This window comes from Crinia signifera, chromosome 9 (assembly GCF_055691185.1).
Source record: "Crinia signifera chromosome 9, ASM5569118v1, whole genome shotgun sequence".
Taxonomy (NCBI): Eukaryota; Metazoa; Chordata; class Amphibia; order Anura; family Myobatrachidae; genus Crinia; species Crinia signifera.
The window spans coordinates 125,350,836-125,376,669 of NC_139225.1; the positions used below are offsets into that span (position 1 = coordinate 125,350,836).

Genomic DNA, 25,834 nt, shown 5'->3' on the forward strand with positions numbered 1-25,834 from the left:
CATCCAGCAATACCAGTAGATGGTCATCGTCCAGTTGTACATCATGTAGTTTCTTAAGGACATCGGTGGTGTCCTTGGTGTACGAGGGTAGACCTATCACATGGTGTCGCAGATGTATGTCCAAAAAAGTGCACGCGTTTTCAATAAGTGAACCATTCCCGGACACAATCAGTCATCCTGGTAGTTCTTCGAGGAATTTATGCACTTTTGGTAGTAGGTAGAATGTTGCCACTCTTGGTGTGGGATTTTCAAGGTACTTGTGTTCAGACTTTGTAATCACTCCAGTTGCTACAGCTCGATCGATAATTGTCTTGTAACTCAGTAGGAACTTAGTGGTGGGATCGAATAGGGTCTTGGTGTAACAGGATGTGTCATTCAGTTATTTGTGAACCTCTTTCAAGTATAGGGATGTAGGCCACAGGATGATGTTGCCACCCTTATCTGATGGTTTATCAACGACAGCCTGTAGTTTACAGTTGTAGTGTTCCCTGATCATGATGGTTTCGCCATATCTGTCCACAATGGATTTGGTGTTGATAATGTGGGCACATGCTTTGCAGTTACCACACGGGTAGCTCCCAGCTCGTGGGAGTGCCTTGGCTTCACGCAGACTGAGATTTCCTTTCTGTCTGAATTTTTTCTTTTTAAGGTGTAGCACGTCCAAGTCCTTGGCAACTAAGTTGGTAAATACCTTAACTTCGGGGCAGATTGAGTCCTGGGGAAAGAAAGTAGATCGTTTCTTGCACATATGTCTGCTGTTACTGGTGCCTTCCTCTGGATCCTCTAGTTCTTCAAGTTCTTGAATGGCCTGCAAATCACGTGATGACCACTGATGGGTCTGGTCAGAATCACTTATTTCTTGGCGTGTGGAATGGAATTTAGTAAGAAGTAGTTTGCGACCAAATAGTTGCAAGCTGGTTTCCCAACGAAATTTGTTGAATTTTCTGGTAGGGGAAAAAGAGAGGCCTTTTTGTAGGACGTTTTGTTGGTCGATGGTCAGAACGTGTTTAGATAGATTGATAATTTGCAGACCTGTGGGAGAGGTGTCTAGGCTGGTTTGTTTCTCTGTGACTGACGACTCGGTTGCCGAGGCTCCCATCTTGCCCAGTCTCTTCTTCGTTTTTTTCTGGGATCTTCTTGTCTTCCTCTTCCACGGTATTGGCCCCTCCCCCCCCCAAACTCTAAAAAATGTTGGTTGGTGCGTGAATTATCGTTGGAGTAAGAATTATCACTAAACTCCTCGAATATTCGAATTCAGATGGGGAGGGTGTTCCCCTTTGTCCTTGATTATATCTCCCTCTGTATCCTCTCTGCGATCTTGTCCAATTAAAGATTTTACCTGTGGAAAAATCTCTTTGGTCTCTGTACACGTGTTTCGCTGGTGTTTAGGAGGCAACTGTTTCAGTTTATCTAAAGAAACATTTGAAGTCCACTGTTTATAACATCCAGAGTATTATAGCACTTATTATTATTAATTCACCAGTGAGGGGTAACATTTTGGTCATAGTTTATTGATTATCGCGCAATTGGTTGTGCAGCTACAATTATTAACAGTGTTATCTCAGTGTTTTATCTGCAAAGATTGAATTCCACGGCAACCGGTTGTTATTTTGCCTGGTCATTTGGCTGAGGAATGACAGATGTCAATTTACCCAAACCCCACTAACAAAAACCATACGGACCAGTCAATTTATGAGAAATATCCTCAGGCTGCCACAGAGGTCCCAGTAATACTATACTGATACTGGTGTATAACCAGTTGCACCAGCAGCGAGGAGACATTTACTTTTACCATTTACTATTTCAATTAAAGGTACTTGTTTCCTAGCACGGCCACAATCGTTGGGATCGTGTACCTTTAAGTTAAGGTACACGATCCCCGCGATGGACCCGATTTCCTTTGAAATCAGGTCCATTTTGCCGGCAAAGGAAAAATTGGGGGCATCGCGTCGGTCGGGACCATTAACATTGGTCCCGACGCGACCGACGCGATGCCCCTGATTTTGCCATAGGCTTCAATGTTAAAATATTTTTTAACATTGAAATCGGGAGCATCGCGTCGGTCTTGTGCCATTATAATGGCACAAGATGAGATGGACTTGATTAAGTCCATCTCACATAGGAAAAAATGTGAAAAATGGGAAATGGGCCAATATGACCCATTTCACATTATATATGGCCCCGTCGTCACCCCACGATAGATGCCAACCCGAAGCATGGCGAGCGCAGCGAGCCCGCAAGGGACGGCGGTGCGCGTCCTCCGACCTTTTCATTCCCCTACTATCCACATCGGCGTGGAGTTGAGAATATATAGTGTGGCGAGCGGAGCGAGCCACCGAGCCCGAAGCGCGGCGAGCGCAGCGAGCCCCGCGAGGGGAAGCGTATACCTGTGCTCGCCACGCTTCGGGCTCGGTGGCTCGCTGCGCTCGCCACACTATATATTCTCAACTCCACACCGACGTGGATAGTAGGGGAATGAAAAGGTCAAAGGACGCACACCGCCGCCCCTCGCGGGCTCGCTGCGCTCGCCACGCTTCAGGTTGGCGTCTATCGTGGGGTGGGGTTTACGTACTAAAATTTGGGGGTCTAGGGAATATTTTACATTAAATCCAATGTAAAATCGGGTCCCAGGGACCCTATTCACATTTGATTGAATGAAAAAATCGGGTCGGTCGCGTCAAACGCATCGCATGCGACCAAATCGCATGCAATGCGATCGACGCGATTTTTCCGACACGACCACCCCGATGGAAATCGGTGTGGCCGTGCTAGGAAACAAGTACTCAATTAAATAATAAGTCCTTTGTTGTACCTATGCAATTAGGGGTTAAATGAGCAGACCTTCCTTTTGTTCTCACCTCATTCTATCTTTCAACTGATATTTTAGGGAAGGTGTTGGCGTTGCTCACCTCTCTCATCCACCATTGGATACATCCAGTAGATGGTGGACAGCAGAAGGTGAGACACGCTATAGACACCGACCCAATTTTTACCTATATACCTGCTCAATGCTCTCTCATCAGTAGCGTCATATCTTGATCTCCCTGCAATGCAGGGAGGTAACAGGGTGAGATACTGTTGGCACTTCTGAAAGCAGAGGCACTTATTTTTCCTTGGGTATCAACACGTGTGTTCTCTCACTCTGATAATTTTACTACCATACATCACTGGATCGCCTGATTCTGTTTCGATCTCAGCAGCTAAGCAGTGATTGGCCGGCTTAGTACCTGTGGGCAGGACTCACTGGGAATATCCGGTGTTGTAATATCACAGAATAGCAGAAATACTCAGTGTCTGACCCAAACTTATAATCTGTACTAACTCTGCGCTTCCCCACCCGATATTGCAGCTCATTGTCTCATACTGTGTCTCTTGGACGGAGGCTACATATACGTATACTTTTTGTACATATATTGTTTTATACTTGTGTCAAGCGTCTCAATTGAACTACCTGTGTCAAATAACCTCTAGCATTTGTGCTAACTTATTCATTATTACTATTACAAATAATTTTTTTTTTCCATCAATAAATTTTGGTACTTATGTATTATCTGGACTCCCATGTTAAATGCACCCCATTTTTTCATACCCCTACTATCCAAATACGCATGGAGTTGATTTTATATAGTGTGGCTAACGCAGCGAGCCACCGTGCCCGAGGGGACACGGTCTCATAAGAAAAACGGGAGCCCAGATATTACATAAGTACCTAAATTTTTATTGGTACAAAGGGTTATATGGGGGACAAAAAGAAGAAGATGTACTTAGGGGGTAAGGGTAAAAAAGGGGGGGAAGGGGCTGGACAACAAACACGATTGAAGTCACCACAGCAGGTACAGTATAACATAGCATAACATGAAACATAACATGTCGCTTCGCAGAGCGAACCAAATAAAGAAGCAACGGGAATGTCTAGAGGCACATGGCAGCGATAAGAGTATGGGCACAGGGCTCAAACCACCTACTTCAAGCATTTCTGCCAAAAAAGACAGTATGGGGCAGAGGTGGGGACGGCAACTACTTAGATCATGTTCCTAAGGGGGGGGGGGAGAATCAGGTTGTTCGTTCAGGCTGAACTGCGGCAATTGTGCAGGAGATGCAGAGGGGAGGAGTCCAGCTCCGTCGCCCCCCGTCATGTATCTGTGCCAAAGGGACCATCGGGAATGAGGAGAGGGAGGTTTTAGCGACTGGAGAAGGAAGCTGGTCTCCATATGGAAGTGGTGGTTCGTTTTTAGGATGACCTGAAGGAAGGGAGGGGGGGAGGGTTGCTTCCATTGCTGGGCTACGTTTCCCCGTGCAGCAATGAGAATGTGTCCGAGGACATATGTTTTCCCTGGCGGGATTTCCTGGGGGTATACCTGGAGTAGGGCAATAGCTGGTTCAGGGGGGAGAGTAATTTGGAGTACTGTAGAGATTAATTTGAAGACCTCTTCCCAGTATGCCCGGAGTTTGGGGCAGGACCAAAAGGTGTGGAATATATTAGCTACACTCCCACATTGTCGCCAGCATTGGTTAGAGCAAGAGGGCCAGAAAGTGTGGAGGCGGTCGGGAGTCAAGTAGAGCCGGTTAATGAGTTTGATATGCATTTCTGTGTGGTTGAGGCAGCGGGACATTGTGTAGGAGGACAGGAAGATCCGTTGCCATTGGAGGGGTGAAAACTGGATGCCCAGGTCTGTCTCCCACTTCTTATGAGCAGAGGTTTTGATAAAATCACGGGGGGTTGTTAGGGTTCTGTACCAGAAGGAGATGTCCCCTGTGGAGTGCGTCAGGGAAGGACGGGAAAGGACTGCTTGTGAATGTGGGTCCGAAGGGGGGTAGTTGTGGAAGTGGGTTTTCCACCAGTGGGCTAGTTGTAAATAGTGGTAGTTTTCTGAAGCAGGAAGAAGGAAGATTTCCTGCAGGGAAGGGAATGGGAGTAATGAGTGGGCGTCCAAGGCGTCACCCAGAGAGGCAATTCCACAGGCTTTCCATACACTTAGGTTAAGATTCAGTATTAGTTTTGCCACTGTAGTAATGGGCAGGGTGGGAATGAGGGCTGTCGGGGCTCTGAGAGTAGTAAGCAGTTGGTCCCATGCATGGAGAGTGGCAGTCGTAGACGGGAGTAGGTTTGGGAGGGGGGGTCTAATATGTTTTGGGATCTTAAATAAATCAGATAGCGGGACCGAGGGGCAATGGGATTGTTCAATGTTCGCCCATGCTCTGGGGGCAACGCGTTCGGAGTAGTGCTTAATTGGCGCTAGCAGACATGCTGCTTGGTATTGGAATAGGTCGGGGAGATCTAGGCCCCCAAAGGCTCTCGGGATCGACATTTTGGAGCGAGCCATTGCTGGAGGTTTGGTCGACCAAACGAATTTCGTTAGTATGGAGGTGGCAAGTTGCAGAGACCGTTTGGGGAAAGCATAGGGGATGGTGCGGAATAGGTACATTAGTTTCGGGAGAAGGGACATCTTAAACGCTGCCATTCGACCCATCCACGAAATTTCAAATGATAGCCAGGACTTAGAAAGGGAGGAAAGGGAGGTGAGGAGAGGGGTCAGGTTAACCTCAAAAACAGAAGTCATGTTTGGGGGTATGTGTATGCCTAGGTATTTTATGGAGTTTTCTTGCCAATTGTAGTTATAGGTAGATTTCAGGAGGGGTAATGAGTTTGCTAGGTTAATCGGGAGGGCATCAGTCTTGGTTGTATTAAGTTTGTAATAGGAGGCTGCACTATAGGCTGCAAGCGTGGCATGTATAAGTGGTAGGGTCCTAACGGGGTCGGACACAAAGAGTAGGACGTCAACAGCAAAGAGGCTAAGTTTATGACTTCAACTGATAAAACTATGAACACCCCAGATGTTACCTATGACAATAGCCAAGACTTTAATTTTAAACCATTATTTATCTCTAAATTTAATTCTCACTCTTTAGAAATAAAGAAGATTATTAACAAAAATTATACAATCTTGAAAACTGATAGACACCTTGCTCCAGTTCTAGAAGATAAACCAAAAGTAGTGTTTAAGAAAAATCTTAACCTTAAAAATGCATTGGCTCCGAGTCATTTCAAACAAACATCAGAGTCCTCTAAAATTACAACACATACTGTAGGCTGCCACAAATGTGGCAGAAACAGATGTATAACTTGTAAATTCCTGATAGACAAAAGTAAACAATTTACATCCTCTTCTAACCAGTCAACTCATAGGATCAATAGTTTTTTTAACTGTAACTCGTCGTATGTGATCTATTTGATCACTTGCGACTGTGGTTTACAGTATGTAGGCCGAACTACCCGCTCTTTAAACATTAGGTTCCTTGAGCATAGAAGAAATGTGATTAACCAAGTAAAAACACATAGCATTTCTAGACATGTTAAAGAGAAACATCAGGGTAATGTGGAGGTTCTTAAAATTCAAGCAATAGAAGGGATTTCAAGTTCGAAGAGAGGAGGTGATCGTTTCTCTACTCTTTGCAAACGCGAAGCCTTCTGGATTTTTTCCTTAGGCTCCCTAACCCCCCTCGGATTGAATGAGTCCATTGAACTTAATAACATAGGAAATTGACTCTATAATACACATGTTCATCTTCGTTTCTTAATTCTTCTTTCTGCATACCATCTGTACTAGATAAACGAAAGATATGTCTATTGTAGGATGGTTTTCTCCTTCCAACTGCTCTGAAAATAGGTGTATTGGTATAGGCTATGAAGTGGTCTAACCGTGACTATGTATATATATTTTCTGTCGATAATCATGATATAATGATAAAATTGCTGGTGTATATCCAGTTTTTTTATATAATTATCTGTATAAAATCTTCTTAAGATAATAATATACCTATAAAAGTGCTATTAATCGGTTATATAATATCGCTCTATATACTCAATGTGCTCGTTGCTATAATTAAAATAGTCTGATCCTTAGACTACATGTTCACTATTGATATTTATCTTTATTTGATTGACTAATCTTTTCTTGTGTGATATACTTCTATTTACTCGAAATTTTCTAAAAGATCCCTCCAAAAAAAACCCTCTCTCTGCCCATTAGGGACATATGGGTGTATATATTATATTTATGTTAATTTTTCTACTTTCTTTTCTTTTTCTAATTTATTATTTTTTAATCAAATGTTTTGTCCCGACCGATTTTCTCTAAAACTAAAACGGAGAAATACCTCTAGTAACATTTAATGTTCTACATATGGATATAAATTTATAAAAATTATATGTAAAAATAAAAATACAAATATAAATATAAATATCTGAGTTTATAGCTTTAAAAATTTGTTATTTCTTAATAACCTTCACTATTATTATAATTATAGAAAATATATATGTGCACGCTTATATATGGTCTTATTGATGCTGAGAGAGGGGAATAATTGATAAAATAAATGGTTAAATAAATAATGAGTAACTAATTTAGAGTTTAAAACATATGGGGTATTATTATATATATATATGTACATGGGAGTTTGATCCTAGGTGTTCCTGGTTGGTCTTGAACCCTGGTTTCCTGGATACCTATAGTTCTATCCTAGGTGCTGCGCCACAGCAACCACACTGTGTCTGATGCTATTAATAGACATTTCAATTTGTTGTTAATTGATAGTAATTAGTGTGAAATACGATCCTTGCCTTTTTCAAATGTATTATATGTCTCTGTTTTTTTCTGTTCCATGCCTTTGAATAATAATATTACTATTGCTGTTTGAATAACAACTTATCCAATATATATATTCTCTCTCTATGTCTAATCTAGAAACTTGCCATTTAAACACTTATAGATGAGATTAGGATTTCTAATTATACATATGCCGCTTTGATTACGAATGTAATACAGGTGATCCCTTGTAGCCTTGCTACTACGATTGGTGAACAACCATTTAAATAGCCACAACGTAATAGTGGGAGTATCTTCTGAGGAAACCGTCAAATTTCCATGACGGAGAAACGCGTCAAGAACTCTCCCTGCCATTGATGCCTTGGATGCTTTTTATTTGATCCGTGCCCTGTGCCCACCCGTACCTCACTGCGCTCACAAAAATCACCGTCTCCAAGCGATACAGAGATCTGCACACTCTCGCTACAAACGGAGTGCAGCGCAAGCTGTTCAAAGGACCCGTCGGGAGCTGAGGTAGATATTAACAGCAGATACACCTGTTCCCCCGCAGCGTCCGTCTGAAGGCGGTCGGCTCCCTGACACAGCGAGCAGGTCTCGGTGCTGTGGTCAGGTTGTGGAATCCTTCATACGGCCAAAATCTTGAAGGCAGCTGTTATCCAAAGCACTATTTGTTCTTATTCACCTCATGCTGACTGAGATTGAAGCTCCAAGTGAGTAGTTTACGGGTGGTTATACAAATCTGCACTTATACCACTGACTTTTGATATTATCTACAAATTGGGTCCTAGCCACGGACCAAGTGCATTATCCATATTATTGGCAAGTGCTGGACTCATTTTACCTGCAACCATCCAATATGCCATATTTGGTAACATATGAAATAGGTGGATACAAATACTCCAAACAATAAATTTGCCATTTGAACGCATACTGTCAGTGTTCTGACAAGTATTGGCAAAAGGACACGGTTCTTTTTATACTTTTTTATTCTGTTCAAGGGATCAATGTACAAATTGCATACTTATATACTTTTTATGAAATGTTATTTTTATTTATGATTAAATAAATTTGTATGTTTATACGATTAAACTTTGCAGTGTGTCTTGCGCTCTCTAGAAAAATATTCTATTTGTTTCTTGTATTTAACCTTATTAAGGACTACAGAGAGCCTTAATTTGAGAGCAGCAAGTCACACTCTTCTTTAAAATCTTATTGATCAATTGATAAAATCGATTGCTGTGCGCCTGATTATTTGGTCCTTCTCACCCCCTTTGGTTGGTTTTTCTGGGACCGTGTGTTTAAATTCATCACACGGGTTCCGTGGATCACCAGGGTGGGTGATTGGAGGTCCATATCTGTGTTTAACTAAGTTTATGACTAGTGGGGCCTGTGTTGAGACCAGGTAAGTTGGGGTTGGTGCGAATAGACATAGCCAGTGGTTCTATGGAGAGGACGAAAAATAGAGGGGAGAGGGGGCAGCCCTGCCACGTGCCGTTGGAGATCTGGAAAGGATTGGATAGAAAGCCGTTGCTGAACACCCGTGCCGTCGGGGAGCTGTACAGTGACATGATCGACGTCAGGATTCGGTCCTTAAAACCAAATCTAGACAATACCTTCCCCATATATTGCCAGTTTAATCTGTCGAATGCTTTTTCAGCATCTAATGATAGGAGGAGGAGGCCCTGTTCCGCAGAAAGGGAGTCAACCAGGTTAAACACTCGTCTGGTATTGTCCGAGGCCTGTCGCCCCGGGACGAACCCCGTCTGGTCCGGGTGTACCAGCAACGGCAGGAATTGATTAATCCGGGTTGCCATTAGTTTGGCATATAGTTTAATGTCGCTATTCAATAGGGCAATGGGGTGGTAGTTTTGGCAGAAGGCGGGGTTTTTGCTTGGTTTCGGGATGGTTACTATGCAGGCCTCTAATAGTTCCGTGGGGGCATGCCCCATGGAGGACATTTCGTTGAACAGTTCAGTTAAGTACGGTGATAGGAGGTCGCTGAAGGAGATGTAAAAGTCTGTGATGAACCCATCTTGGCCTGGGGCCTTGTTACGAGGGAGTGATTTAATGGCTGTCTGGATTTCTACTATAGACCAGGGGGCATTAAGGGAGTCCGACTGTTCTGGAGAAAGAGAGGGGAAATGTAAACCATCTAGAAAGGACGAAATACTGTCACCGGAGGGCTGTAATGTGGAGGGGTCTGAGGAGAGATTATAGAGCTTGGAGTAGTAGTCCGCAAATTGTTCCGCGATATCTTTAGGGTTGCTAAATTTGATTTTGTTGGGGAAGATTATACATTTAATTATATTCCTGGCTTGTTGGGCACGAAGTTTCCGGGCTAGCAGTTTACCTGATCTATTGCCAGAGAGATAGAATTTGTGCCTTAACCTATTCAGGGCAGACTGAGTGCGGGAGAGGAGTAGTTTTTGAAGTTGACCGTACTGAAGCCAACTCCTTTTTTAAGGTGCTAGATGGGGACGTCTTGTTTTGGTTTTCTAAAACAGCTAGTTTGCTTTCTAACGTTTTTTGGGTCATTATGGTCCTGCGCTTCAGGTTGGCACCGGCCTGAATGGCAGCTCCTCTAGTGACTGCCTTAAACGCGCACCAATGGTTAGTAACGGAGGTGTCGGATGGCGAGTTGTTGGCCATGTAAGAGTTTATTGCCTTCAGGATGGTGTCCTTTGCCAAAGGGTCCGTTAATAGGTGTGGGAACAAGCGCCATGGTCTGGGAGGTAATTTGGACGGGTGGAAATTCCACTGCCACATAACGGGGGCATGGTCGGACCACGTGATTGGGAGGATGTCGACCCCTGAGGTATGTTGTAGGGACCATTTATCGCATAGGATAAAGTCGATTCTAGAGTAGGAGTTGTGCACCGGGGAATAGAAGGTGTATTCTCTACTGGACGGGTAAGTTGTTCTCCAGGTGTCATATAGGTCAAATTCTAGAAGGAGGTTTCGTAGGGCTGTTGATTGATTGGCGCTGGGGGATTGGCGGCTAGAAGGGCGCCGGGATTTGTCCAGTAAAGGGTCTAGAGCTAAATTAAAGTCGCCTAATAATATCAAGGAGCCTTTCGAGGTTCTCTGAACGAGGGAGAAGAGTTTACGTAGGAAGGATACTTGGTTTGTGTTAGGAGCGTATACGGAGACGATAGTCGTCATTCTGTCGTCTAGGAGGCCAGTTAATATCAGATATCTGCCGTTCTTATCGGCTGTCTGGGAGTGGAGGACAAAGGGGGTGTGCTGGTTAAATAGGATTGCTACTCCATTCCGCTTAAAGGGGCCATTAGCGTAATAAGCTGTGGGGTAGTGCGAGTCCCTGAAAATGGTAGGGTTAGGGGAAGCAAAGTGCGTTTCTTGGAGGGCGATTATGTCCGCCTTTTGTTTACGGAAGTAAGAGAGGGCCAGTCTTCTCTTATTCGGAGAGTTCAGCCCTTTAACATTTAATGAGAGAAAATTAGGCATGGCAGTCGGTTATGAGATCGCAAAGGAAAGCCTGAGTATAACTATGTCGGGTACCGAGGTTCCGGTAGGGGGGGCAGTGAGAATTGTTGGTGTCCAGAGGGAAGGGGAGGGGAACGGGAGGACAGAGGGGGAAGGAGGGAGGGGTGAGAATGAATTTAGGAAGAAGGTAAAGGGAAAGAAAAAAACAAAAGGGTCCTGCAAATGGGACCCGCATGACTACTGCAAGGGAAAAAAAGGGGAGTTTTCGTGCAGTAGTATATGGTGGTTCGGGGGTGGTGGCCTGGTTCCTAGGGGACAAAGGAAGAAGGAGGCCGCCACTCTTAAATTCAACTAAGCTAATATAAGATAAGGCATATCTAGTAATCTAGCAAATTACATACAAAACATTAGAAGCAATATTAACACTATACATAACATATCTGAGTAGGGAAATTCCAACTATAGAAAGGGAATCGCAGCATATGTAAATGGGAACTACCCAACATAAGTAACAGTAAATATCGTTGGTATCGGTAGTCCAAGTGACTAAGGCCCTACAACTCAAGATAGACAATAACGTTGATACTTATCGCCAAGTCCTCATCCCAGCGGAGAGGGGAGCATGGGGCATATCGGTGCAGTCAACTGCGCAAAAAGTGGGGGTATCCGCGCTGGCCCACGGTCTTTCAAGTGTCGGACCATTCTTGATGTAGGGTCTGCAGGCGTTTCGGCTCTTGGGGTCTTGTGATGGAGATATCCCATTCCTGCAGGAGTTTAATCCCTGCGTCGAGGGAGGATATGTTGTAAATGAGGTCTTCATGATATACGATCAGCTTCACCGGGAACCCCCAGCGGTACCGGATGTCATGGGATCTTAGTGCCGTGGTGATAGGGGAGAATGCTCTTCTGCTAGCCAGGGTTGCAGGGGAGAAGTCCTGGAATAGCTGGAGGCCACCCAGGGTGTCAGTATTTTTTGATTCTCGGGCAGCTTTCAAGATCTGTTCCTTGACCGTGAAGAAGTGGACTCTGAGGAGGGTGTCCTTGGGCAAATCAGCTGAGATTGTTTTGGGTCTCGGGAGGCGGTGAATGCGGTCAATCAACAGATCCTTGGGGTCTGTGGAGGGCAGGAGTTTGCGGAACAGGGCGGTGGCATAGCCCTCGAGTTCAGAGTTGGCCACTGAATCTGGGATGCCTCTGATCTTGACGTTATTACGTCTTGACCTGTCCTCAAGATCGGCAAGTTTGGATTTGAATTGGGTAATTTCCAATTGCTGCCGGTCGTATGAGGATATAAGGTCATTATGGGACGTGACCAACTCCTCCATCTTTCGCTCTAAATGATCCGTTCTGTCGCCAATCGCTACCAGCTCCGTTTTAACCTCTCATATGGCAAGTTTTAGATCCTTGGCTATCTCCGCCTGGAATGCAGAGAAAACCTGGCAGAGGGATTTTACTGTGACAGGTTCGTCCGAGTCAGCGTATATCCCCGCCATTCCAGAGGGGGGGCTTGGCTCACCAAATGCTCCCAGAGGAGTTGGCATGTGTTTCGGGGAGCTTGTGTGAGCGATTGGGGCTTGAGATGTTCTCCTGGAAGACATAGATATCTTGGCAGGGACAGAATCTTTAACTTTCTTTGGGGGCATGATAGGGTATGGGCACTTATGTAATGCTGAGGTAGAAAAGAAGAGTGGCATCGAGGGGGTTAATACGGCAGATCACTTAATCATGTGAGGGCTAGTGGTGGGACTTCACAGAGTGGCAGCCATGGGGGCAGAGTGCTCACATTAGGGTGACTGGAGGTAGCTCAGTTGTAGGGATCTGTGCCTTTAAATATGAGAGGCACTAGGAGGAACCCCTGCGTCCAGGGCCTGCAGGTCAGTCCAGTGGCCCAGCCAGCAGGTCTCCTGAGACTTAAGGGATGGTGTGGAGCTGGGTCACTGAGGAGGGGGCTTCCGGGGCTGAGGGCCGGGTCAGGAGGCTTATTAGGGTGCCTCAAGGGATACACCTCCAACAGGCCTGGGCCTAGCTGCCTATAGGAGGTGATGGCAGCTGGGGTTAGAGGGGCCTACAGCAGGCCGGGACCTCCGAGGTCGTTGGGGCGGGAGTGGCGCTCGCACCCCACAGGGGGTTACTCACAGACCGGGCGATGGAGTGACTCTCCGTGTCAGCGGGAGTCAGTGCCGGCGGGCGCAGGAGGGGGTGACGTCAGCCGCTGCAGCTCCGTGTGCGGGCTCCGGCTTCGGCGGTGGGAGAGGCTGAATACTCTCCGTCCAGCCCGGAAGATGCTTCCGGAGGGGGGCACAGTCCAGTACCGCGCCGGTCTGCTGTCTTTGCGTGCTTCGCGGGGCACGTCGCCGTCTCCGTCCTCCAAATCCAGGTCCCGGCTCCAACCACCGGACCAGGCCGCAACCCGCAGAAGCGCTGAAAAGCGCTTCTCGGCTCCGCGGCTGGGGACCGGGTAAGTCGGGTGCTCAGGGGGACCGGTAAAAGTCTGCAGGGCAGGATCAAGTAGGGTCTGAAGGGGTAGAAGGGGAAAAACTGGTCGCTGAAAGCAGGAGCTCCTGTAAGGTGCGACTGTCCCGCTTGCGTGCCAGGCTACGCCCCCACTATTACAAATTTTTTGTTGACAGGTAGTTCCGATTTTTACTCCATCATTGCGCCAGCTTAAAAGATATATTCAGGACTCTCATTGCAAGGTGACCAGTCGAATCACCTGTGAGCTAACACAAGTGACGTGTTCACCCTTTCTCCTCTTTTAGCGCATATTTACTAAAAGTAAATTTTTACCTAATCACTCAATTTACACCTTCACCATTACTATTTGTTAAGTGTGCCCCAAAAAACCTCACGTATGTTCTCTTGTAGTCATCTTTGTGACAACCCCCTTTTTTTCACCTCCATAACTCCTGTCTGTAACTGAAATGATAATCCCTTCCTGTAATGTTTTATTCAAAGATAAATACCATAGATCACAGCAGGGGCGTAACTATAGCACCACAGCCCCCGCCACCGCGCGGGGGGGGGGGGGGGGGCGCTGTGCATGTGGGGGCGCCGGGGGCTGCGGTGCTATAGTTAAACCCCCCCTCAATCCCCCGCAGACTTTCCTATCGCGCTGGTCCCGGCGGCTCCGTTCTTTTGCTGAGGACCACCACAAAATGGCCGCCCCCATATAGCACACAGTTCTCTGAAACTGTCTGCTGTATGGGGCGGCCATTTTCTGGTGGTCCTCAGCAGAAGAACGGAGCCGCCGGGACCAGCGCGATAGGTAATGCTGTGGGGGATTGAGGGGGGGTTTGCATGGGCGGCGGGGTAGGGGTGCTCGGCGGGGTATGGGTGCTCGGCGGGGCGGCGAGGGGGGGTCGCCCCCCCCCCCTAACGGCGGGGGGGCGCCCAAAACGTAGCTACGCCACTGGATCACAGGTTCTCAAAATCGGTCCTCAGGACCCCACATAACGCATGTTTTGCAGCTCTCCTCACAGAATCCAGTGAAGTAATTAGCTCCACCTGTGGATCTTTTAAAATTTGTCAGTCAGTAATGAGCACACCTGTTGGGTGACCTGGAAAACGTGAAATGTGTGGGGTCCTAAAGACCGAGTTTGAGAACCACTGCAATAGAGTAAATATTCACTGTATTTTTCATATATACAGATAAACTGCATGAGGAGATTGATCAGGTGATTGGCCAAATACGACAACCTACCGTGGAGGATAGGAGCCATATGCCATACATGAATGCTGTTTTACATGAGATTCAGAGGATTTCAAATGTCTTTCCATTGGGAGTTGCCCGAGCCACCACCAGGGACGTGACCTTCCGTGGGTTCTGCATTCCAAAGGTAAACTCTAGCAACCGTAGCTTAAAACTTTCTAACACTACAGTATTTGTCACCGTTGCTATACTGTATAACGACTGCTTCTGAAAAATGTGCTGTGAGGAGGGGGGCAGTTAGGAGTCCCCCCTGCCTGCTGGAAATAGGCACAGCGTCTATTCAGAGATGCAGAGGGGCATGGGACATGGCCAGCAGCTTTTATAGTGCTGACCATGCCCCAATAGTGATAACCTTTTTTTTATCTAAAAAATACTTTAGTGCATACGGAAGCTTGTATGGAAATATTCATATTACATAAAACAGCCAGTTGTACATTGTTGCACACTTTCATTACAAAACCCAAAACATAGCCTTCATTATAACATAACACATAGCACAGCATACAATGTAACACGTTGCTTACAATAGCCCAGCAGCTGGGATCACAACAGTGAACAGACCAATGGCGGAATCTCAATGTCCACAATCCTGAGAAATCACCGTAATCCTAAATCTAACCCACCCATCTCACAGTCTTACCCTAACCCTCCCCAAAGTGGGGGGGGGGGGAGGGAAACATGTCCTCCCCCTAATGTTCGGGAGGGGGAAACACTGGGCTCAGTAGGTGGCTCTCTTGACAGGGTTTGTGGCCCCTGAAGGATGAGACAGCGAAAAGCCCAGTATCCATTCCCAAGGAGCGGAGAAATGCTGGGATTGAGTAGATTGCTCCCATTCTGGAGGTTCATAGCCTCTGATGGGGAGTCAGGGAAAAGCCCAGCTTAGTACCTTAACCTTGGGATGCCAGAAACAATGGGGCCAAGTAGATTGCTCTTCAGAGGGGGCCTCAACCCTCAAGGGAGTAAATGGAAAAGCCCAGTGTAGTACCCATTCCCATGCCAGGGGTTGGAAAGCACCCAAGTGGAGCAGAGAACACTTGGTCAGATGCTGATTGACTGGCTGCCTGGTGCCTGAACCCGGCACTGGAGAGCCTTGGCACCATGTACTAGTATGGCACCTGCACTGCACACTCTCCCTTTAGGTTAGCACTTCACGTCCTCACCCTGGGCCTTTTGGCTGGTGTCTCTTTTCTTATTTATTTCTTTTTCCTCTCACATTTGTCACTTTTCACATTTTTCGTTAGTTTTGTCATGTTTTTCTGGGCTGTGTGTACGACCTTTATGGGCTACCCACTCCCCACATACCAAAGCTCTCTTCTTTTGGGGAGAGCTGCAGTCCCCGAGGGCGACCCCGAGCTGCAAGATGGAAGGAAGCCTACTGAGGGTCTTTCCAAACCTCGGTGCAGAGGTCATACCCACCCTAACCCATCCGGGAGTTGAGGAAAGAGGGTCTCTCTGAGTTTCGGCAAGGAGGACCCACCGATCCCTATTTTCCCCTTGTCTGCCTTTTGGCTGAGAGGGGTCAGGGGAGTAACATGGCCTTTCTCCTTTGGGAGAGGGTCCATACATACGTAAGTACGCCCCCTATGTACGATTTAGGTCAATGCACTGGGTGTTAGAACACCACTCGGGCTCTGGATAAAAGTAAAAAAAGAGGTACTTGTGTATTAACAGGGCGCCCACTAAGCAAAGTGCTTAGTGGGTGATTCTGCGTAAGAAAATCGCGTTGCATGTCCCGTTTTAGTGCAATTTTCCTATGTAATTAATTCACTGCTCTTTTGCCGCAGGCAGATCGCATCGCCTGCAATGACACCGCACGCAATATTGCATGTGATCGCATGCGATTTTATAGGGTGCAATGCCATTTACTTTACTATACACTTCTATGAGATGCAATGAGATTTAGGCACCCTCCACTATCCACGCCAACCCGAAGTGTGGCGAGCGGCGGTGGAACGCGTCCTCACGACCTTTTCATACCCCCACTATCCACGTCGGCGTGATTTTATATATTGTGGCAAGCGCAGCGAGCTACCGAGCCTGAAGCGTGGCGAGCGGACGCTGATTACGTTATGAGTATTCCGCGTCTTCTCGCCACGCTTCAGGCTCGGTGGCTCACTATGCTCGCCACACTATATGAAATCTACTCCGCGCCGACGTGGATAGTGGGGGTATGAAAAGGTTGGGAGGATGCGTTCTATCGCCGCTCGCCACGCTTCGGAGTGGCATGGATGGTGGGGGGGGTGCCTAAATCTCATTGCATTAGGTTGCAATTTGACTTATTTGTTATGTTGCAGACACCATGAACCCAACCACAAACTGCATGGCTTGCTTTATTAAACTTTATTCTCAGATTTCAGATTATCAGTATCATTCATCATAATAACCAGTGGTGGCTTCAGAGGTGGAGTTGCAGCACAGTTCAAAATTCAAATAGGTGAGCCACCAAATGCCAGTTTAAAATGGCATTTGGTGTGGCTCCCCTATTTGAATATTGAACTGTGCTGCAGTTCCCCCCTCTGGGGCCTCCCCTTTATACTAACCTTAATCAGTTTAAGTACAGTTAACATGCTTCATACATATTGGAATAGAACATGCAACGAATAACTAGATTAAACCAATAAAGTATTAAAGCCAGATTTCTGGAGTATTTTTTTACATATATCCATGAACAAACCAGAATAATAATGCTGTTTATTTCTGTGTTGTCATGAACTTATTGGAGTGGCAACAGGGCTTATAGGAGTTTTGCATGAGAATATTAAAAAAATGAATTCTGCATAGGCATAATTGTGATCCATAGTTATATGTGATTCCTTTCAGGGTACAGATGTTGTTGCGATGCTGTCCACAGCCCTACAGGACCCGTCAGAGTTTGAAACTCCTGGAGAATTCAATATTAAACATTTCTTGGATGAGAGTGGCAAATTTAAGAAAAAGAATGGATTTATACCATTTTCTACAGGTCTGAAAAATGATGATGATCCTGATGATGATAATACTGTAGATCAGGCATGTCCAAACTGTGGCCCTCCAGCTGTAGTGAAACTACATCCCAGCATGCCTTGCCATAGTTTTAGCATTCTCAAAACTGTGGCAAGGCATGATGGGACTTATAGTTTGGACAAGCCTGCTGTAGATAGATAATGAAAAAGGGTAAATTAAAAATCTACTTACTTGATCTGTCTACAAATGAATAAAATCCCCGTTACACAGTATAATACGCTCACAATTATTTTCCATATTTCTGCTACTACCACTTTTCTGTCAAGAGCGCAGAAGCTTTCAGGGAGCCTTAAGGCTGACCGATTCAGCTTAAAAGCCGCCCAGTGCGTACGGGGCAGCATTGCGTGGTGAGCGCTGATGCGTGCTCCCGCATCATTGCTGTTGGCCTCTGCTCACCTGCTTGAAAATCGCTCAGAAGGGTGTGTATGCACTGAGTGATTTACAGACCAGCGTTTTTCCCCATCATCATTGTCCATATACGTTGGGCAAAATCGCACAGTTTAAAAACGTGGTTTTAAGAAAACTATTCAGCAATTTATTCTATTACAGTATATGCCTCAATCTATAACTTGTGAAAAAATTTCCATTTTTGGAAATTTGCATGATATATATATATATATATATATATATATATATATGGGATGCAGTCAAAATCCCGACATGGACAAAATCCCGACAGGGTCAAAATTCCGACATATAGAATGTACAAGCGAAACAGTCTACATGCCTTTCGGTCGACAGGTGCGAGGTCGACATGGATTTTTTCACTGTTTTTTTAATAGACATGTGCCGACAGGCGGTATTTCATGCCCTACCATCCACTACGGCGTGGTGGGAGAATAAAATAGTGTGCCCGAATCATCGCGAGCGAAGCGAGCGATGCGAGGGGCTGCGGTTCACTTGCAACTGTGTCCATGTCGACTGTGTCGACATTCGGGTAAAAAAACAGTGAAAAAAACCCATGTCGACCTCGCACCTGTCGACCGAAAGGCATGTAGACTGTTTCACCTGTACATTCTATATGTCGGGATTTTGACCCTGTCGGGATTTTAAATGTCGGGATTTTGACCTTGTCAGGATTTTAAATGTCAGGATTTTGTCCATGTCGGTATTTTGACCCATTCGGGATTTCGACCCTGTCAGGATTTTGACGGTCGGGATTTCATACCGAATCCATATATATATATATATATATATATATATATATATATATATATATATATATATATATATAAACAAAAGCAGATGGATTAGGCACTCTTCCAATAAGCAAAGCTTGGCCCCGGTGCCCTCAAAACCAACACTCACGGTAGTGGCAAAGTATACTTCCAAATAGTGACAAAGGCGTGGGTCACATCAACGTTTCATTTCTCAAACAAGGAAATTTCGTCAGGATACAATGAAGTGAATACAGAAGCTTGCCTTTATACCTCCTTGATTGGTCAGGTGCGCTGCTGTCCCGTCGCGTCTTCCGCAACGCCATGGTCATACGTCGCTCATCTGCGGCGTCATCACGCAGCCGGCTATCAACCTATCTGATATGCGGGACGACACATTGTCCCAACTGGACAATTATCAGACTTGTACTTTATCTCTCCCCCATAAAGGAGGATAAATGGACAATACTTTTAATGTTTTCAGGTTAATAAGGAGACCGCCCCCCACTAAGTTTGGACGTCGGGCAGAAAGCCTGGTGCGCACTCTTGGGGACCTCGATCTCACACTTGTTAAACTAGGCACTTGCAACTGCATCACTTGTATCTTTACTCTTTATTTTTTTATCAAGTAAAACAGTGTTGCCACATACAAACTGCCTAATTATTCAGTGAACCACATTTATATATAGGCATAAAGCTCAGCACAAAAAAAACATTTTTTACAAATGAAGTGTGGACACTCAATATCGTTAATGATGTGTGCTCCCCTGTGGTGTTAATAGCCAAATGGTGCTCATGTTCGGCAAGTCCCGTTAACGTCACTGACCGGTATCGGCCTTCAATGTGCCCCGACAATCTTGGCCGCAGCCAATATGGTTAACTATATAGTCCGCGCCCACTGTCGGGTAATGTGTATGGAGCTTTAGTCTCATATGTCAGATCTCTTCTTTACTATTTTCTACTTTGCTTCATGAATTTCTATTTATTGTACTGACATTTTTTGCAATCTCATTTGTTCCAGGAAAGAGGGCGTGTGTTGCTGAAAGTTTGGTGCGTCTGGAGCTTTTCCTTTTCTTCACCATTATCCTGCAAAAATTCACTCTGAAATCCATAGAGGACCCCAAAGACCTTAATATCTCCCCTGAAGAGACTGGCTTTGAAAGTATTCCTCCTTCCCACAAAATCATTTTCCTTTCTCGTGTATAAGAAAGGCACTTACAACAGCTGCAATGGGTTTACATTAATATCAAATACACTGCTGTAGCAATTCACTCTGACAGAAGGGGTTTAAGTGAGTTGGGGACTAAGGGCCTTATTCAGGTTTAAGCTCAGAGAACAAATGTGTTCGGAATATGGGCAAAACCATGTGCACTGCAGGTGGGGCAGATGTAACATGTGCAGAGAGAGTTAGATTTGGGTGAGTTATTTTGTTTCTGTGCAGGGTAAATACTGCCTGCATTATTTTTACACTGCAACTTAGATTTCAGTTTCAGCACGCCCCACCCAAATTTAACTCTCTCTGCCCATGTTACATCTGCCCCACCTGCAGTGCACATGGTTTTGCCCATTTTCCAAACACATTTGTACTGATCTCAGATCTGAATAAGGCCCTAAGTGCAGGTTCTAATCCACCCCTACCACCCTTTGCAGTGGTGCAGTTGTATCTGACATTGTCCTGTGACATCTCTACCGTGCATGTGTTTATCACTGGGAAAGTGGCGGCCATTTCTCTAGTGATTTCTGCAGCTACAGTATGTGACCAGACTCAGGGACAAATGCAGAATTTTCATGAGGGGTTTGACATTACACACATCTATCTATCTATCTATCTATCTATCTATCTATCTATCTATCTATCTATCTATCTATCACGCTGCACATATATAGCATACATACACATGTTGTATACAAATACACACAGCATACATACAGATGTATCCGGCCTCATTGTTGCTGGCGATCTGACTGACTGAGACGCGCGTGCGTCCCCCACGCACGCGCGTCTCAGTATCCGGGCGGCGGGGCGGCGAGGCGGACGCAATACTGTCCGCCTCCCGCTCAAAGGGGGCTGGGGGGGACCTCTGGCCACTGTGGGGGGGTGCGGTCGCCCGGTATGGGCACCGGGCGACCGAGGGCAGCACCGTCAGAAGGGGAGGTGCGCGCACCTCGCGCGCGCGCGTCCCCTTCCGGCATACAGATGGCGGCGGGACATCGCCATCCCCTGCAAAGATGAATCCCGCTACATCTGTAGATGCAGCATAGAATACATACATTTGGCATATACTGTACACACATAGCAAACACATCATATACAATGACAGACATAGCATACAGACTGCATGTACACGCACATAGAAAACATACACACAAAATATACACACATTGCATGTACACACATTCAGAGGCGTAGGGAGGGCGGAGCCACCGGAGCTCATGCTCCAGGCGCAGATTGGTGGAATGGCGCCGCCGGCCCACCCCCCCTCGGCAAATCATCCATGGAAGTATATCCCGATTCCTGACCTACACTAACGTAACGGCGGCAGCGTGTGCCGGCGCCTGCCTCCTGCCCTGCTGCTGCTGCTGCTCGGTCCGGCTTCCGGGCAGCGCAGAGGAGGATTTCTGCTGCCACTCCGTCAGTGGTGTAAGTCAGCTTACCGCTAGCTGGCTGCTGACTCCTGATGCTGTTAGCCGCGTGGTTGGAGCTGCTGCCATTCGGGCAGGGGCTGTCTCCTCTCCTGTCACTGCCGCTGGTAGGTACCACACTGCTGATGGTATGAGAGCCCTGTCACTGTCGCCGGTGCTACAGTGCTTCTGACAGGCACTGCGTTGTTAAGTCAGGGCAAATCATGTCGCTGCCACCTGCTGCTGCTTGGTGGGTGGTGGGGGGTGGGGCGGAATATCTTGTCACTGCCGTCAGGGCTTGAAGACTCCACGCTGCTGCCGGCCTGGGGGGGCTGTCACTGTGGCCGGTGCTAAAGTGTCGTCGGCAGGAACCGCGCTGCTGGTCGGGCGGTTTCTGCCTTGGTTTGAGGCGTACCCGCTTCCCTCAGCCTGGACCCACGGCAGAAGTGTAAAGAATCGTGGCTGGCGAGGGGCCCCAGGGTATACTTGCTCCCTGAGCCAGCATTGTGAAGGACCAAAAGTGACCCCTCTGGGCTTAGTGCCCAGGTGGCGGGAGCCTCCATTGCCTCCCAGAGTTCCGCCACAGTGACTTATATAGCGCAGCAGATTCTGTTACAGGTTCATATATAGCGCAGCGGATTCCGTTACAGTGTCTTATATAGCGCTGCAGATTCCGTTACAGCGTCTTATATAGCGCTACAGATTCCGTTACAGTGTCTTATATAGCGCAGCAGATTCCGTTACAGTGTCTTATATAGCGCAGCAAAATCCGTTACAGTGTCTTATATAGCGCAGCAGATTCAGTTACAGTGTCTTATATAGCGCAGCAGATTCCGTTACAGTGTCTTATATAGCGCAGCAGGTTCCATTACAGCGTCTTATATAGCGCAGCAGATTCCATTATAGTATCTTATATAGTGCTGCAGATTCCGTTAGTGTCTTATATAGTGCAGTAGATTCCGTTACAGTGTCTTATATAGCGCAGCAGATTCCGTTACAGTGTCTTATATAGCGCAGCAGATTCCGTTACAGTGTCTTATATATTTCAAATGTAACATGCCAACACATGTTAACCACGCCCCCAATTCATTACCGGGAGGGGGGGGGGGGCGCAAAATATGCCCTTGCTCCGGGCACCATGGCACCTAGCTACACCGCTGCACACATTGCATACACACACATTGCATACATACACACACACACACACACACATTACATAAATACACACAGCATGTACACACAACATAGCATATACACACTTTGCATACATACAACACAGCATGTACACAAAAACACACATAGCATACATACAAACAGCCTGTAGACATAGAATATACACACATAGCATACACACATTCCTTTAACATAAAACAAAGATCAGTATAGTTAGTGCCTCATCCGGCCAGCATAATTACCTTAACCCCGACATATGCCACACACCTGCCATCTCAGATGCACATCGTGCCTCCCCGCCCCAGCCAGCTCTCTCTGGAGAATCTGCATCACTCAGAATATCTTGAGAACTGTCCACCCGATTCAGAGTCGGAAACAAAATGGCTGCAAATACAGATAGTCCCAATAGCCAGATTTCCTACTTATGCTAATAGAACTACACGTATGGCTTAATGCTTATAGGCTTAATGCAGAGTGGGCATAATTCAGATGGGGATGAAGGTTTGGCAAGCAGCAGCAACAGGGCTGCCAAAATAAATCCTGGGCCCCGGAACTACAATTTCCCAGGGCCCACGTGGGGGGGGGGGGGGGGCACAGCAATGTTGGGGGCATGTTTAGCACATGAAGAGAACTCACTCAGAGGAGCATGGCATGCCCCCCAGCACTGGGGTCATAATATTCCCTATTAGAATGGAGGGAACGCCCCATAGAAGCTTCACGGGTTGCATGGGTCTTTGTAACTTCTGTATATGTAAGGATGTTTGTTATCATTTTCTATGTCTTGGTAAAGGGCATAACAGCCTGAAACGTCAATCACACTCGCTCTGAGTTTGCTGTATTTCTTCAACTTTTAAAAAGTCTTTGAAATGCCGCCTTATTATTTCTCTATCCATGTATATATCGTGGCAAGGATCACCAACACGGGGACTCCGATGAAGACTTTTGGTGTTTATTTTGTAAAGCAGTTCACAGCATAGCATGTACAATCCATATTAAATCGGGAATGGATTCAAGGGATGCCAATGTGATAGTGCCTCTTTGCAATGCATTAGTGAGACCACACTTGGAAAACTGTGTTCAGTTCTGGGCACCACACCTTAAAAAGGACATAAATGAGTTGGAACAGGTACAGAGAAGGGCGACTAAGCTAGTAAAAGGTCTCGAATCACTAGAATACAAAGATAGGTTAACCAGGCTGAATATGTTTTCACTGGAGAAACGGAGGCTGAGAGGCGATATGATTAGTTTGTTCACATACAGGATTGGGAATCATATGGAACTGGGAGATGATTGGTCACTAACAGGCCTATACTTAGGATACGCGGCATGTACTGAGGCTCAAGGAAAATAAATTCCGTAATGATCAAGAAGAGGATTCTTCACCATGAGAGCAGTAAAATTCTGGAACCCATTGCCGGTGGGGGTGGTTGCAGCAACTACTGTTAATGAATTTAAATAAAAATTGGATGCATTTTTGGCCACTAAGTTTATTTATTACTCAAGTCAGTAGTTACAAGTCATATATGTTAAACTCTATGGACCAACATCTTTTTTCAGCCTTAATTACTATGTTACTAAGTTACATATGCAGTTGGTATTACAGGCAGTAGCATTCAGGTACTCTCTGTCACATCCACCATGGCGTTTTCCCTAAACCCCTGGGTAGTGCTCAGCCATGGACCCTCTGGGTACACTAAAAGTCTCTGGCTTCACAGGGGTACATTTGGTCGCGCTGTCACCGCGTGGTGACATCGGCATGTTGTGCTCCAGTGTCATGCAGGATATGGGTAGCATGCCGCCACATGTGTTTGTGCCTGGTCAGCGTCTGTGTAAAGGCCGGTGCTTGCGCAGCTGCGTATCATCAGGGCCGGCTATTATCTGTCGCCCTCTTGGCGGGCGCCATCTTCTTGGTTTCCCCAGTCACTCCTGCACGGCTCCGCCTCACTCCCTGATTGCCTGACCAATCCCGGCACAGCTCACCTGGTAAGTACTGACTGCTCATGCTAGTCCGGCAGTCAGTACAATGATGTCCAACCCGCAGAATCATTGCTCTCATCTGGCTCTGTAGTACTCGCTACGCTACTGAGCTTACTCGCTCCCTCCTGGCTCTGTAGTCTCCACTACGATCCGAGCTTCTCCCTGAAGAGATCCTGCTGGCCGTTCATTGCTTCACTTACCATTGCACTCTGCTTACCGCCAATGTGGACCATGCAAGGTTAGGCTCTCCCAGGGGTCTCACCCTGCTACATTCCCGATGGTTACTTCCACGGTTACCTTTGGCAGCAGCCACGGTCTCATACAGCAAAGGACAAACTCTTCTTCACTCATTATTCTTCATTTATCATTATTCTTCAAACAACCATCCAATCCTCCAATCATCCAATTCTCCAAATCTTCAACTAACCATTCAATCTTCCAATCTTCAACCAACCATCCAATCCTCCAATTATCCAATCCTCCAATCATCCAATTCTCCAAATCTTCAAAAAACCATTCAATCTTCCAATCTTCAACCAACCATCCAATCCTCCAATTATCCAATCCTCCAATCTTTAACCAACCATCCAATCCTCCAATTATCCAATCCTCCAATCTTCACCCAACCATCCAATCCTTCAATCATTCAATCCTCCAATCTTCAACCAACCATCCAATCCACCAATCATCCAATTCTCCAATATTCAAGTAACCATCCAATTCTCCAATCATCCAATCATCCAATCTTCAATCATTCATTCAATCTTCAATCATTCATCCAATCTTCAATCAATCATCCAATCTTCAATCATTCATCCAATCTTCAATCAATCATCCAATCTTCAATTATTCATCCAATCTTCCAATCTGCAACCCAATCTTCATTCGTTCTTCAATCCATCCAATCTTCAATTCCTTCTACAACTTTCAAGTATTTAATTACAGTTTATATTCAAACTCCACTCTTCAATTATATTACAATATTCTTCAAGTACCAAGCTTCATCGTCTATTGTAATAACGTTCTGGACAATTGACTTTATATTTGCATACCTGCCATATACCGTTTATATCATCATTATCACTGTTTGCAATATCCTTATTAAACCCATTATATTTTACTCTTATTGTTTACTCTATTCT

The 25,834-nt window shown here is 46.0% G+C and overlaps 1 protein-coding gene across 1 annotated transcript in view; it reads left to right on the forward strand.

Annotated features, from left to right (window-relative positions):
• The window catches only part of LOC146035941 (cytochrome P450 2A6-like), a 43,307-nt gene extending 17,495 nt beyond the window's left edge, over nucleotides 1-25,812 (forward strand). Inside the window, exons 7-9 of the mRNA XM_083159664.1 lie at nucleotides 14,700-14,887; nucleotides 17,581-17,722; nucleotides 19,942-25,812. Of these exons, the coding sequence (XP_083015790.1) occupies nucleotides 14,700-14,887; nucleotides 17,581-17,722; nucleotides 19,942-20,126 (515 nt within the window). The 3' untranslated portion in view covers nucleotides 20,127-25,812. The remainder of the gene's footprint in view (nucleotides 1-14,699; nucleotides 14,888-17,580; nucleotides 17,723-19,941) is intronic.
• Nucleotides 25,813-25,834: the final 22 nt, after the last annotated feature.